Source organism: Cariama cristata, unplaced genomic scaffold (genome assembly GCF_000690535.1).
Source record: "Cariama cristata isolate BGI_N322 unplaced genomic scaffold, ASM69053v1 scaffold21711, whole genome shotgun sequence".
Taxonomy (NCBI): Eukaryota; Metazoa; Chordata; class Aves; order Cariamiformes; family Cariamidae; genus Cariama; species Cariama cristata.
The window spans coordinates 1-14182 of record NW_009600087.1 but is presented as its reverse complement, the minus strand read 5'-3'; the positions used below and the strand labels follow the sequence as shown (position 1 = coordinate 14182).

Here is a 14182-nt window from a genome sequence, read left to right as displayed (position 1 = left end):
AGTGACTTCCAGCTGGGCTTTTACCTTTCAGATTTTCGCTTTGCATGCTCTGACAACGTCTTTGTACTCTTCATGGGTTACCTGTCCCTTCTTCCAAGGCTGGTAAACTCTCTTCTTATTCCTGAGTTCCAACCAAAGCTCTCTGTTCAACCAGGCCGGTCTTCTTCCCTGTCGGCTCATCTTGCGGCACATCAGGACAGCGTGCTCCAGTGCCTTTTAAATGGCCTCCTTGAAGAGTGTCCAGCCTTCCTGGATCTCTTTTCCCATCAAAACTGTTTCCCAGGGGACTCTCTCAACCAGTGCCCTGAATAGGCCAAAGTCTGCTCTCCGGAAGTCCAAGGTAGCTGTTTTGCTGTACCCTTTCCTTACCTTAGCAATGATTGAAAACTTTATCATTTTGTTGTCACTATGCCCGAGATGGCCTTCAGCCACCACATCTCCCACCAGTCTCTCTCTATTTGTAAACAGCAGGTCTAGTGGTGCACTTCCATGCTAGTCATGTGTACTGTTTGGCTGAATAATACCCTGTGTTGGTAGCTACCTCATCATTACACATTCGTGGTTAAATGTTCTGCAGTCTGCATTGCCTCAGACCTTAGGGACAGTACCTCTATTACTACATAACATCAAGAGGTGCTTGCTGACTGGTCAGGGGTTTTGAATAGTTGATACCAGTGCAAAGAATACCAATATGATTGGAATCATACCATCTTGCTTTCCCATTTCAACGTAAGAAGGGTGGAGTTCCGGGAGAAGCAGAAGTCGTCACTTTCCTTCCACGTGGCCTCCTTTTCTGAAAAGTAGAAACAGGTGTCGCCTCCAAACCATTTCCAGTTTACAGGACAGAGTGAACATACGGGTCCTAGAACAGACAGAAACCATCAGTCCCTTATAAACAGCCAAAGGAAGAGTTGAGAAGCCTACACCCATAGACCTGGAAAGTCAAAGTTATGCAGAGCTGAAATGTATATGGCACTTTATGGGGCTCATCTATGCTCATTCTTTTTTTTTTAAACTCATTATTTAATCTGATGTAGCATGTAAGACCCTTATTTAATCTGATATAAGGCCTAACACACAGATTTCAGGCTGTGTGAGCAGTAGTTCTACTTGCTGTCTTCTTACCGTTTCTGTCATCCATCAAGCACAATCTCTTCTTTAGTCCTTGCAAGTTTTCATTATGTGCTGCAGGTACCTGAGAATCTCTGAGACCTGGAGTTTATAAAGATATTCTTCATGAGATAAAAAAGCTGTGATGATGCTCCTACATGATACGTGCTTCATCATATATTGCACATTCACTTTTTGCAACAGTGTGCTCACATGCAACTCTGATGCTACAGTGTCACATATTATGAGGAGATTAGCAGATGAGAAAAAGATGGATAGAGAGATTTCCAAATTTTAAATGCGGTTTAATCACAGGGACATTGCAGGCCACTTGGTAACCTAATGGAAGAATAAATAATGCAAAAAACCATATGCTTATGAATGACTATCTTGAACTAATCATGTTACTCTTAAAGGAAGTTATATAAAACTTTGAAAAAAACTAAAATTCTAAACATACTTCAGGTTAAAAAAACTTTTATTCTTAAAGGCTGATAAAACTTCTCCAAAGAAAGTAGGGGGGATTTTTTTGTGTATCTTCCTCAACAATATTTAGATACTGGCTTTTGGTAGCAACAGCTCAGAACAACTATGTCCAGGCTCTGTGAGAGAAAGTACAGGTACAGTTCGTCACACATGGTGAAAGCTAATATAAATATAAGTCTTCAGTTCTCTTGCCCATCTCAGGTAAACTAGGATGACTGAGTGAAACAGACAGAAAAAGTGAGATTTCCTCATGAATCTGAGTGCTAGAAGTACATCCATTTTTAACATACTAATATGAACTAATTTAAGACAGTAGTCTACAAACATGAAAGGTTGGTCTACAAACATGAAAGGTTTATTAAGGGAATGAGACAAGAACTGGTACTCCAGTACAGTAGAGGGACTTGAACAACAAGAGAAAAGAAGGGAAACAACATACTGATTTATGAAAGTCAACATTAGAATTTTATAATTCAATTCGAATTAGCAATTAAATGAGTAATAGATAGATGAGGACAGAATCCATTCCTCCCAGTCTTTCCAAAATATATCATTTTGACTTCTATATCCTTACTTTGGGCACAGGTCCAGACTTAAAAAAATGCTCCCCTCAAAGCCTTATGTGCACCAAGCTGCAGAGTGTTCATCGCAGGCAATTTGGAGGAGAGGAAAGCACAGTATATTTGGGGAGGATGAGCTATGACTGTCCTTGTTGCAGTCAGTCTGCCACCTTTCTTCAATGCAGCTATTCCCAAGGTGTTAATATGAATAAAGGAACACAGTATATTTCAGCACTTACCTAGGACTATCATTCCTATGGTGAGGGCCAGGCATAGTGCAAACAAAGTGAAGATGGCTGGCCACCATACAGCAAAGGGAAGAGAGCGCCCTGAGAGAAACCAACAATTTATCTGAGGGCAGGCATCCTGTTCAGCAGCACTCCCAACCCTCCACCCTTCCATGAAAGACCATTCCCCTTCCAGGCCATAATATATTTTAAAGATCAACCCAAACACAAGCTGAGAAGATGTGGTGCATCAGTTAAAGAGGTCTGTTTGAAAGGAAACACTGGACATGGTTTAAACGGAACAGGTGGGGGATTCCTTGCCTTTGACAAATGATGAAACTATAGAAACATTGTAGTGATCCTTTGACGTAGAGGTAGGTGATGCCCCTGTTCTCCTATGGCAGTACTGCATTACTGTGCTCTGTCAGAACAAAGTAAGGAAGTGTTTGTGCACCATCTTACATTTTGCACAAATCCTTCCTGCTTTCAGGGCACACAGTGCTCAGGCCGCATGCCAGCTCCAGGCTGAAGCCCAGTTCAGGAAAATTCTTCAAATCATAGAATTGTTTAGGTTGGAAAGGACCTTTAAGATCATCGAGTCCAATCGTTAACCTAACACTGCCAAGTTCACCACGTCCCTAAGCACCACATCTACATGTCTTTTAAATACCTCCAGGGATGGTGACTCCACTGCTTCCCTGGGCAGCCTGTTCCAGTGCCTGACAACCCTTTTAGTGAAGAAATTCTTCCTAACAGCCAATCTAAACCTCCCCTGGTGCAACTTGAAGCCATTTCCTCTCATCCTATCACTCGTTTCTTGGGAGAAGAGACTGACACCCATTTCACTACACCCTCCTTTCAGGTCATTGTAGAGAGTGATCAGGTCTCCCCTCAGCTTCCTCTTCTTCAGGCTAAACACCCCAGCTCCCTCAGCCGCTCCCCATCAGACTTGTGCTCCAGGCCCTTCACCACCTTCGTTGCCCTTCTCTGGACTCGCTCCAGCACCTCAAGGTCTTTCTTGTAGTGAGGGACCCAGAACTGAACACAGAACTCAAGGTGCGGCCTCACCAGTGCCTAGTACAGGGAAATGATCACTACCCTGGTCCTGCTGGCCACAGTATTCCTGATACAGGCCAGGAAGCCATTTGCCTTCTTGGCCACCTGGGCACACTGCCGGCTCATGTTCAGCCGGTTGTCGACCAACACCCTCAGGTCTTTCTCCACCAGGCAACTTTCCAGCCATTCTTCCCCAAGCCTGTAGCATTGCATGGGGTTGTTATGACCCAAAAATATCAATATATATATGTTCTGGAGTCCAAAATATCCACTGAGGTTTCCTTGGATTCAAAAGTTCCTGAGAGTTACCATCACCAAATGGTCATGGCAATGCAGTATCATGGACCTTTCGGATGAAGAAACATTTAACTCAACACTGGATGTGCTCTTGTAGTACAAGGTTTAGCTCAGCTGGAGCTATGGGACTTGAGGAAGGGAGATGATATGACCTATGCATTCAGGCCCAGTGCTGCCTTATCCCTTCTGGTCTTAAAGGCTATGAATCTTAAGCATTTTCTGAAAAATTGAGGTCCAGAGGGCAAAACATGAAAGGTTTTTTCCTACTAAAGTCAGATTGTCCTGTCTCTATAGCCATTTCCTGTAATAATAAATAAACAATAAACAAAACTAAGCACAGTAAAGCTGATTCCTACATTCCAGAGTTTGATCCTGAAGTGACCCATTTTTTCCCACAGAAATTTAGGGCAAGTAATGGCACTAGTTCCACTCTATGCATTTTCACATTCATGCGTGCTGGTTTTTTGCCAGACAAAACAATACAACTAGTACATTAAACCTATAAGTACATGTTTTTCTTATGTATTGAGCTGGACAGGAGACACTGTTCCTATTGTCATTATCTACCATATCATAGAAAGTTCAAAAAGCAAGTGTCAGTCGTACCTTGGTCGATGTTCAGGGACATGTAGTGTCTGTCTGGATGCTGTGGCAGGTAATTTAAGGTAGAGTATCCATTCTCTTCTTCTGTATTCATATGCATTATCTGAGAACTCATTCGTGGTTCAGTAACGATCCTCTTAAAAGACAGACTGAATGATTTGTGAAGGAGAAGCAAAAAGAAAAGCAGAAAGAGGGAGGGGATAGGAGAATGAGTCACGCTTCAAATGCTTTAAGGGAAGATATTCATATTCAAATGTTATGTGTGACTCCTCCTTGTCCTCCTTCAGGGGAAGAACTCCTCTTCCCACTCATCACATCTCAGCCTGGGTCTGCATCACCAGATCTAGAGACAAGCAGCGATGACATGAGTCCTAGTAAAAGTATGGCCTGGTAGTTCTCCTCTTTTCCATTTAGCCTTTCCCTGACTTTCATCTCCTTTGAACTTTCCACATTTTCATACAGAACAAACAACTTAGATTCATCTCAGAGGCAGACTAACTTCAGTTCTGTGCCTTTTTCATTTTTCAGTATTAAGGGCTAAAAGTCTGGGTGTCTGTATTCAACTGAGAGCAAAGTTCTCAGCTGCAAAGAGCTAATCACACAGAGGAGGTAGGAAGTCCTGTCCAGATTATAATGTCATCTTCTCAGAGGGAGGAGTGGGAAACCAGAGTGTGGGGAAAAAGACACAGATAGCATTTAACAAATAAGAGAAGTGAGCCCTTGTGGCAAAGGCTAACCACATACTGGACCAATCTGGCAAGAGTGCAGCTAACAGTGCAAAGGAGGCGATGATTCTCTTTTCTCCATCACTTGTGAATATGCAGCTGGAATACTATGTCCAGCTTTGGGCTCTCCAGTTAAAAAAAAAAAAAATAAATCCTGTAAAACACATAACTTCTAAAATTGGTCAAGGGGAGAGCCAGCAAGGTGCTTAGGAGCTGGAGCACTTGATTTACAGGGATAGACTCTGATGACTGGTTTTGTTTATCCTGGAGAAGAAAAAGCTAAGGACAATCCAATTAAGGTCTCTCACTGCATAAAGGGGCTATGGAGAAGATGGAGCCAGATGCTCAGAGGTATACAGGGAAAGGACAAGAAGCAATAGCCATCAGTTACAGGTAGGATGGTCAAATATTGGAAGAGGTGCCCAGAGAGGGTGCATCATCTCCATCCTTGGAGATTTTCTGAACCTGACTGGACAGGGACTGGACTTTCTGATCTAGCTTTGAAATTAGACCTCCTGAGCAGGAGTTTGGACCAGATGGACTTCAGAGGTCCCTTCCAAATTAAATCTTTCCATGACTCCATGATATATGAGTATGAAGGGAAGATTCACTACCATTTTTAGGGGAGAATGCTCAAGGGAACATTAGTAGACGACCTGAAATAGCATCATCTGTTCCTCTTTCTTCTAATTTGAAGAGACAAATTTAGAACGTGAGAAACAGACTGGATACTACTTCCTTTAGTAACTCAAATTCTCTGCACCACCCAACTACAATAGGAACCCATTTTTCTTTTTGCAAAGCTTGGCTCCCAGCTTGCTGGCCTTCTGCACAGCGCTATGCACTCTTCCCTTTTTCCTTCGGAAGTTCCACTACCAGGAGAATATAGGATGTATTAAAGTCATGATGTCAAGAAAGAATTTTCTGAAAGGTTGGCACCTCACCTGCTGCCCCAGATGTTTCAGATGAGTAGAGGTTTATTTAATTTAACACAAAACAAATACAAAAACTGACCAAGTGAAGGAAGGGACAGAGTGAAGGACCATGCTCCATGAACAAAATGATACCAGTTGAAAGATGCTGTTAAAGAGAGAAGGTACTGTGGGAAAGACCAGGCAGGCTTAGAGCGATGTGAATCTGTAGGGTGATGGTGAGATTGTGTAACTGGAAACCTGTCATTAAAGATGCTTGAGCCAGAGCTGAGACCTGTGTCAAGGAGTCCGGGCACTCCCAAGAAAAGATATACGGCAGAACCATAGTGTCTTAAGTCTTAAGACTTATGTCTTAAGTGCCGTTGTTTGAAAGGAACCTCTGGAAGTCATGCGGTTCAACCTCCTGTTCAAAGCTGGGGCAAACATTAGATACATCTCAAAATGTTAACCGTGTAATTAATTACTTCTACCAGGGCCACAAACTAGAAATCTACATTTTCATGCAACAGAATACTTGAAGCAGTTCTTGAGAACACTGACATTTAGAAGGTGTACTTCAAAATTGATTTTGGGTATCATGAAATAAGGTACAGTGAGTAAAGTATATCTGAGGGATAGGAAACTCTCTCAGTATAGTAATTTATTGAGATTATTTACATACAGATTCTTCTCCACTTAAAAGTGACTAAAAGAAGAAGTGTGTCTAAATATATGCCATGCTCAGGAGACTTTTAATGGGAGGGATTTAGGAAAATGGAAATGTTACATACCCTTAGTATCATGTTCTCATCAGTTCCCACACATCTGTGTCTTTCTAGCAATATACTGGGGCAAAGCTGGGGCAGCTTTGAACTCTGATGAAGTTGCTCAAGGACTTGTCCAGTCAAATTCATGCAGTCTCCAAGGACAGAGATCTCCCAGCCTCTCTGGATACCTGTTTCTGTGTTTGGCCACCCCCATTGTGAAGAAAATTCTCCTTGTGTTTAACTGGGATTTCCCTTACTACAGTTTCTGTTAGTTGCCTCTAGTAGTGCTCTAATCAGCCCTGGCAGAGCGTAAGTATGAATATGGAGACAAAACTGAGATCTCCAAAGGAGCATTTGCTGATAAAGAGATAGTCCCATGTCTGCCATTGTAGCTGTACTCCTGGACACCTTCTTGTAGTCTTTTAGTCACATTTTACTGATTAAAAAGCATATCAGTGAAAGATATTATAATGGTTAAATATTTTAAGATTCTGATTTGAAATAGAAAGAACAGAGAAGGAGGATCCAGGGATGGATAAGCATGAAATTCTTTAGTAAATTGGCTGACCTTCACAGGGAAGGGGTATTTTTCTTTGTTGTTTTCTACAGACAGTGTCTGTGAAGACAGATTAGCACCATATTATTTAGCATCTTGCTGACAGTGTGTTTCAGCCTGTGAGCACTGGCATCTACTGGCAAGCTTGAACCCCCTCCAGGGCAGTGGGTGTGCTCATAACAAGGAGATGGAGGCCATTTGGAATGAGAGAGGATGCTCTCGGTGCAGGGCCTGGAGCACAGAGTGCAGTGGAGGATGTGAAGAGGCACTGTGCAGCTGAGGTGTTTGGTTCAACTCTTTTAGTTCTGAACCTGTCTTCCTGACATCCATGAACTCTGCTTTTTCCTATCCAGCAGCTAACATTTAGGTTCCTCCCATTTCATTGTCTTGGTTATCTCGTTGCAGATGGGCAAATGTGAAGCTGTCATGCTCCTTCCACTTCAGGACGGCATTACAGGGCCCATTCCCCCAATGCACCCCTTTGTTCACTTCACCCCTGTCTTCTTCAATGTCCATGTTCTGTTTGAAGGGATGTTGAAGCCAATACCTTCTCTTTAGTTCCCAAATCTTTCAAGATTTGTGTTGTCTCAGGCTCCACCAAGGACTTTACTCTCACACTTAGTATACAATACTGGTTTTATTTTTCCATACAAAATGTGTTTCAAATGAACCACTTCTCTGAACTTCCTATTGCCATGGAAGGATTGTGGACCTCCGTGAGCAGCTTGTGTCTTGGGCTCCATACGTGTGTAGTCAGAAGAACTTTGACAGCCTCTGAGATAGACGGCAGACTGGATGAAGTAATGGATTTGCTTGAATTTACAATACTAGATACTATAAATTCTTCCCTCTGAAATATGCCACTATTAACAGAGGAAAAGCTCTTTCTAAGCTGCTGGGGCCAAGATTTGGGCTAAGACCAAATGAAGTTTACTATATGAAAATATGGAAAAGTTTATAAAGATCATCGAGCCATAGAAATGAATGAAATGTACTCTGCAAGTTATCACCATTGAACTGACCTTCCTACAGTAACAGTGAATGCTCCCTAAAAAGTCACACCAAGTAGTCAGCATGAAACCCAGAGGCTAACATTTGTTTTCACAATGCAGCCATCAAACAAAGGCGTATAGCAGATTGCTTGAAAAAAAGTCAAGTGTTAATTTTTGGGTAGAAAAAGGGGTAACGTGGCAGCTTAGATGCCTGCTGTGAATTTTTTTTTTCAAGTCGAATGGGTTGAAACAGATGAAACATAGTACCTTACTTGCATTGTGCCTTGCACTTCCTACTGTAGTAGTCAGGAATTCTAGATAGTTCAACTGGTGGTTGTGCCCACGAGTTATGACTTGGCTCTACTGAGTATAGTGAATTTATTCAGTTCACAAATATCTTTCAGCACATTAGGAAGGGGAGTTAATTTTTTTACCAAGGAACCACTTCAGTCTTTGAGAATATTTTCCAATGAAATATTGAATATTAAAGATATGTTAGTATTCTTTCATTTATTTTAAGTAAAGTCGCCAAATACTAAGGCATATACACATAGATATAAAGTGTATATATACAAGGAACATATGCATATGTAACACAAAACAGATGCTGACATACAAAACTTCAAAGAACTTATGCAATGAAACTCCACCCAGAAAAGTGGAGGCATAATTTTCTTTCAAGTTAGTGTGTACAGTAGAGAATTCAGTGAGTAAAATCATCAAGGATGTAGTTGGACTGGTTTATGACTGGCAGGTATTAGTGTAAAAAGCCAACTGAAGCTCCAGAAATACAGAGATTAGCAAGAACATTTGTTTGTCAACCTAGAGAGTCACGCAAGAATCATTGCTCGAGTGTAGCTAATTCTTTCAAGTTGCTTCCTAGGTTTGTAGTTTTTAGCTTTGTAGGTTTTTTTTCCTCTCTCATTTGTGAGCTTGGGAGGAAAAATGCAGATGAAAAGGAAGATTTAGTCTCTAATGACCTGTTCATTTGAACCACCATTCTGAGAAAACTGCATGTTAAACAAATAAAAATTAAAATGTATTTAAAACTTCCAGTTCCTAAAGTTGATATTTCACAGTGGCAGATCCCACATCCCTTCTTGCAATACTTCTTCAGGCGAAGTGAACAGCCACTTTCTCACAGATCCAGAATTGCTTTGTTGAACAGGAGTGACTGGCATAAATAATCCGTCCATATAAGGAGGCACAGAAGAATTTGTCATAGAACATAACCCTAGGAAATTAAAAGATATGGCTTAATGATGTCCTGGTCACATCATGTGATCTGTATTTGGACTATTTGCAATCATACTGATTTGCCCCTGGAAAGTAGTTATTTCCCCCTTGGAGCTATTTCATTTGTGCTGGGTGGTCTTTTTGAGTCTGGTGCATGTGATCAAGCTGTACTTTGCCACTCATTGTTCCTTATACAGAACACAAATTCAGATCTCCATAGTAGATACTATGGTCTCCGTGCGCCTTCGTCATTGCACATGCAACAAACATGGGAAAGTAAGAAGAAGCACAAGTCATAATTTACTGGGGTCCATCAGATAGAATCACACTGGTCCTAAGTTATGAAAGCTTACCAATTTGTCACTTCCCTTGAAAAAGCTGTTCCATCCTCCCAGTACCAACCGCTCCTTTCAGATACGTATGATAATCCAACCCAGTAAAACTGTGAATCCTGTGGCAGAGAAACCTGTAGGTATGAGAAAATCATCACAACAATATTTCAAAAATAAGATCTAAGTTCCTATATCTCCCAGCTGTGAAGGTTCTGCAACCAAAAAGGAGATAACTCTTACTCAATAGCGGAGTAACCTATTGTCCATTCTTGTTTTCCATGAGGCAGTGCTGACTCCTCTGATTATAGGATCATTCAAATACTGTTTATTGAATTGCCACAAGACAAATGTACCCTGGGTCTGTAAAAACACTGCTTTTTTTTTTTTTTTTTAAAGCAAAAACCAAACAAACAACAAAACAGTTTTATCTGGTCTGTCTTCAGGTATCTACACTGCCTTTAGATATCTGCAGTTTAGATATAGATATGGGAGCACTGTTTAAATCCCAGTTCGAGTCAGTAGAGATCTAGCCAACAGCCCCAACGGAGCCAGAGAAGTGATCGATCTCACCTTGTGGGAAGGCTTGTGACCAGTGACTGTATTGGCCCGATCTCCCACTGACTGTAATGAAGCCTGAGGAGGTAGCTCTGAAGTTGCAGACTGCTTACACTGTAGATGCCTGACGTTAGGCGAGATGAATCCCAGCCTAGAGGGCAGAACCTGTTCCCTAAATACAGGCCTCTAGAACCTTTTGAGATTCTCCAACCTGTCTGAAGCCTTCACATATGGCTGACAGGCAAGACCCAGAACCCATGGGAGAACTGAGGCTTGATGAGGCATTATTTGGAAGTCAAAGAGAATACCCCATGGCATCTCAGATTGCCATAGAAACCTATGCTTAGGCATCTGAATCGTTCCTGAGGTGTCTAAATGCTACCTAAGATGTTCCTCAGCACCTTAGCCTGTTCAGATCCTCCAGATACTCTATTGCTGCTTAGTAGCCTGTTTAGGGACTCATCCAAAATCTAAAATCCAAAGCTGGCTTAAATTGGTCTGGCCTCAATCTGGCTGCAGCTGCATATACCAAACAAGGAAGAAAAAGCAAGCACCCAGACATCTGGAATCAAACTATCCAGGGATTTATAAAGCATACCAAAATAATCTCTTGAATTCAGCATTGGAAGAGTGGTGTCCAGGTGTCTACCACAATTCTGACCTCCGAATGCTGCTAAACTCAATAATAAACTATTTCTCTGCTTTCTATTTTGTCTCTACCCATCTGAATTTCACTTAAAAAAAAATAATTCCAAAATGCCAGCTTTTATGCCTTAAAATAAAAGAGTTGAGAACTCCCATCTCAAACTAACTCCATCTGGAAAAAGGAGAGAGATTTCCAGGGAAGTTTGTTTCCTTTAAAAGTTTTATATAGCAAAAGAAAATAAGAATATTTGGGCTTTGTGTAGTAAGCCTAATAGCTGTTGAAAAAGAGGTTCCCAAATAAATGTGTACAAAAAGGAAAAATATGGTCTTGACAGAAGATTACAGATTTTTCATTAGTCAGAAAAAACCCCACCAAATTAGTAAGACTACTTAAAATTATTAATTCCCTAAACCTTTTTCAGTCATCATAATATAATCCTCTGCTGTCTAGCTTTTGTGCCGTCATTAACACCACTCTGTGAGGATATAACACCAGGTCAGACAACAGCCTTTTGTAGTTGCTTTGCACTGCAGTGTGCAAATGCCAATACCATGGTGAATTGGCCGCTCTCTAGATTTCACGTAGATATGGGAGCCCTCAGTAATTAAACTTGTGGAAAGAGATAAGGAAAACATGCATTCTGTGTGCTGGGTCTCTCCTCGGTGCTGATAATATGCAATTTGTTTTCTCTGTGAAAACCTAAGTATTAGCTAATTAATTAATTAATTAACCTAAGTGATTGCTAATTAATTTTATACAATGGCTTGCTCTATTTCTTATAATACATAATTTCACTGTTTCTCTAAGCACACAATTTAGAAAGTGTTACAAGTCATGACAATCTTATGACTTGCAGGAAGGCTACTTGACTCAGAGAAAATGAAATACACGCACTGTAAATGACCAAACTATTTTCTGCCTGTAAGATTGTTGGAAGTTAAAACACGTGACATAAAGGAATGCATGAGGTGAAGACTGTACCATCTTTGCTTTGTCTTTTAGCACAAGAAGAGTGGAGTTTCTTGAGGAACAGAACTCCTGGCTTTGCTTCCATGTTTTCTTCTGCTTTGAAAAGTAGAAGCAGTCGTCAGCTCCGCTGTTTTGCCAACTTGCTGGACAGACAGCGCATTTTGTTTCTAGAAATCAGAGACAGTATTATGCAGACCTGCAAGGAATACAGGGGCTTTAGCTACTGGTTTAACTGAGAAAAGCTTAAGGGTAGCCATGAATCAGCTTGGCTCTTGAGGGGCGAGGAAATGTTTTGCATGTTAGTGTACACATATCTGCATCTCAAATACTACTACAGTTAAAACCAGACACTAACCAATCAGATCTTTCCCCTGTGATTTTATAGCCTCTCAGTCAAAGGGCTCTGAAAAAGGAGTGATTTGTGTTTATTTACATAACAACCACATTTACCATTTTTCTTCTTCCCTTCAAAACACAATGCTTCCCTCATTTCCTGCAGCTTCTTTCCTTCCTCAAGATCCTTGGAAACCTGAAAAACTGAAGGGCATGAAAGTGCTTGTTAAAACTTGTTTTTAAACAATTGTAGCTTTTGGGTTTTGGTGTTGGTTTGGTGTGGTGTTTTTTTTTTTTTTGTCTACTTCGTTTGTATGTCCACCATTGTGTGTACATCATCTGCATTTTCTTCACCAGGAGGGTTGTGCGGCACTGGTAAAGGTCACCTGGGAAGGTGGGAGCATCTCCATCCTTGAAGATTTTCAAAAGTCATCTGAACAAAGATACAGATGAGTTTACCTGGGGGTTGGTGACAGTCCAGCTTTGAAAGGTGGGGAGGAAAGGGTGGATGTCAATCTAGAAACCTGAAGAATTACCTCTGAGCTAGCATTTCTGTGATGCCATAGACCACCCTGAGTGTTCATCCTGGGCACTTGCAACTGCTTCCTTCCTGCCAAAAGGAAGCTAGGGACTCTCTGTCTCTGCTTCCAAATGTAATGTGGCCTCATATTTGGTTGTTAATTGAAATGTTTCTATGGACAATCTGCTGTAATCATTTGGCAAATGCACCAGTCGCAATGCTTTGATGTCGGGATTGCCTTCCCTGCAAAAAGCTTGCAATCCAAGAAAAAAAAGGATCTGTTGAATGTGAAATATTCCGGTAACAATCATGAGGAGGCACCATTATCCAGAGAATGTGGACAACGAGATGGGCTTCTGGCTGGGAAAACTAAGCATTTCAGAAATGGGTTAGGATTGGGGGTTAGGGTTAGTTAGCAGTTAGGGTTAGGGCTAGGGTTAGGATTAGGTTTTAGGGTAAAGGTTAGGCTTAGGGGTATAAGATTAGGGTTGCGGTTAGGGTTAAGGTTAAGGTTGGGGTTAGGATTAAGGTTACGGTTAGGGTCATTATGGTTAGGGTTAGGCATTAGGTGTTAGGGTTAGGGTTATGTTTAGGGTTATGGTCTACTATTAGGGTTGGGGTTAGGTTTAGGAGTTAGGTTTATGCTTAGGGATAGGGATAGGGTTAGGGATTAGCTTTAGTGTTAGGGTTAGGGTCATTAAGGTTAGGGGGTTAGGACTAGGGTTAGGGTTAGTTAGATTTAGGTCTTGCATTAGGATTATTGTAACCCTTAGAGTTAAGGTAACTAGAAGTGCAGATTTTAGTGACCCTGAGTGACCTGTGCTGACACTCATCTGTGAGGGTACTTCTGTGGGAGAGCTGCACTGTTACTTTTCTTGCCTTATTATTTGTGTTAGGGGAACAGGGACAGCAGGGACAGTCTGAAGGGGGAGAAGAAGCAGCTGTACATCTGGAACTCACTCCCACAGCAGCAGCTGGAGATATCATGGTACTTACACAGGGCCAGAAGGGCTACCAGCCCTGTAAGCAGTGCCAGGCACAAAGCGAGGAAAGCAATAGAAGGAAGATGAGGCAGAGGCTCCTGGAACAAAAAAAAAACAACATTCATCAGCAAAACCAGCAGCTCTCCTCATCATGCAGTGGTATTACCACATCTCTGATAACACCAGTTCACCTTTATCCCTTCTGCAGAGCATCTCTTGTTCTTACTGCAGTTTTTGTTATCACTGTACTGAATTTCCTGGAGTAATTTTGAGAAAATACCTATTTATCCACTTGTTGTGGTTTAACCCCAGCCAGCA

General features: G+C 41.5%; 2 protein-coding genes across 2 annotated transcripts; both read right to left on the bottom strand.

The window, feature by feature from the left end:
- Nucleotides 1–701: 701 nt before the first annotated feature.
- LOC104169110 (C-type lectin domain family 1 member B-like) lies at nt 702–4454 on the bottom strand. Its single transcript, XM_009709925.1, has 4 exons — nt 4343–4454; nt 2396–2485; nt 1111–1212; nt 702–862 (listed from the first exon to the last, which is right to left on the bottom strand). The coding sequence occupies exons 1-4, from the start codon at nt 4452–4454 to the stop codon at nt 702–704; spliced, it is 465 nt and encodes a 154-aa protein (XP_009708227.1).
- A 4949-nt stretch (nt 4455–9403) lies between these two features.
- LOC104155250 (natural killer cells antigen CD94-like) lies at nt 9404–13962 on the bottom strand (the record flags this gene model as incomplete). Its single annotated transcript, XM_009709926.1, has 5 exons — nt 9404–9524; nt 9880–9992; nt 12041–12195; nt 12479–12565; nt 13878–13962. Coding segments are annotated over 5 exons (561 nt in total), but the record flags the coding sequence as incomplete, so codon positions are not given.
- Nucleotides 13963–14182: the final 220 nt, after the last annotated feature.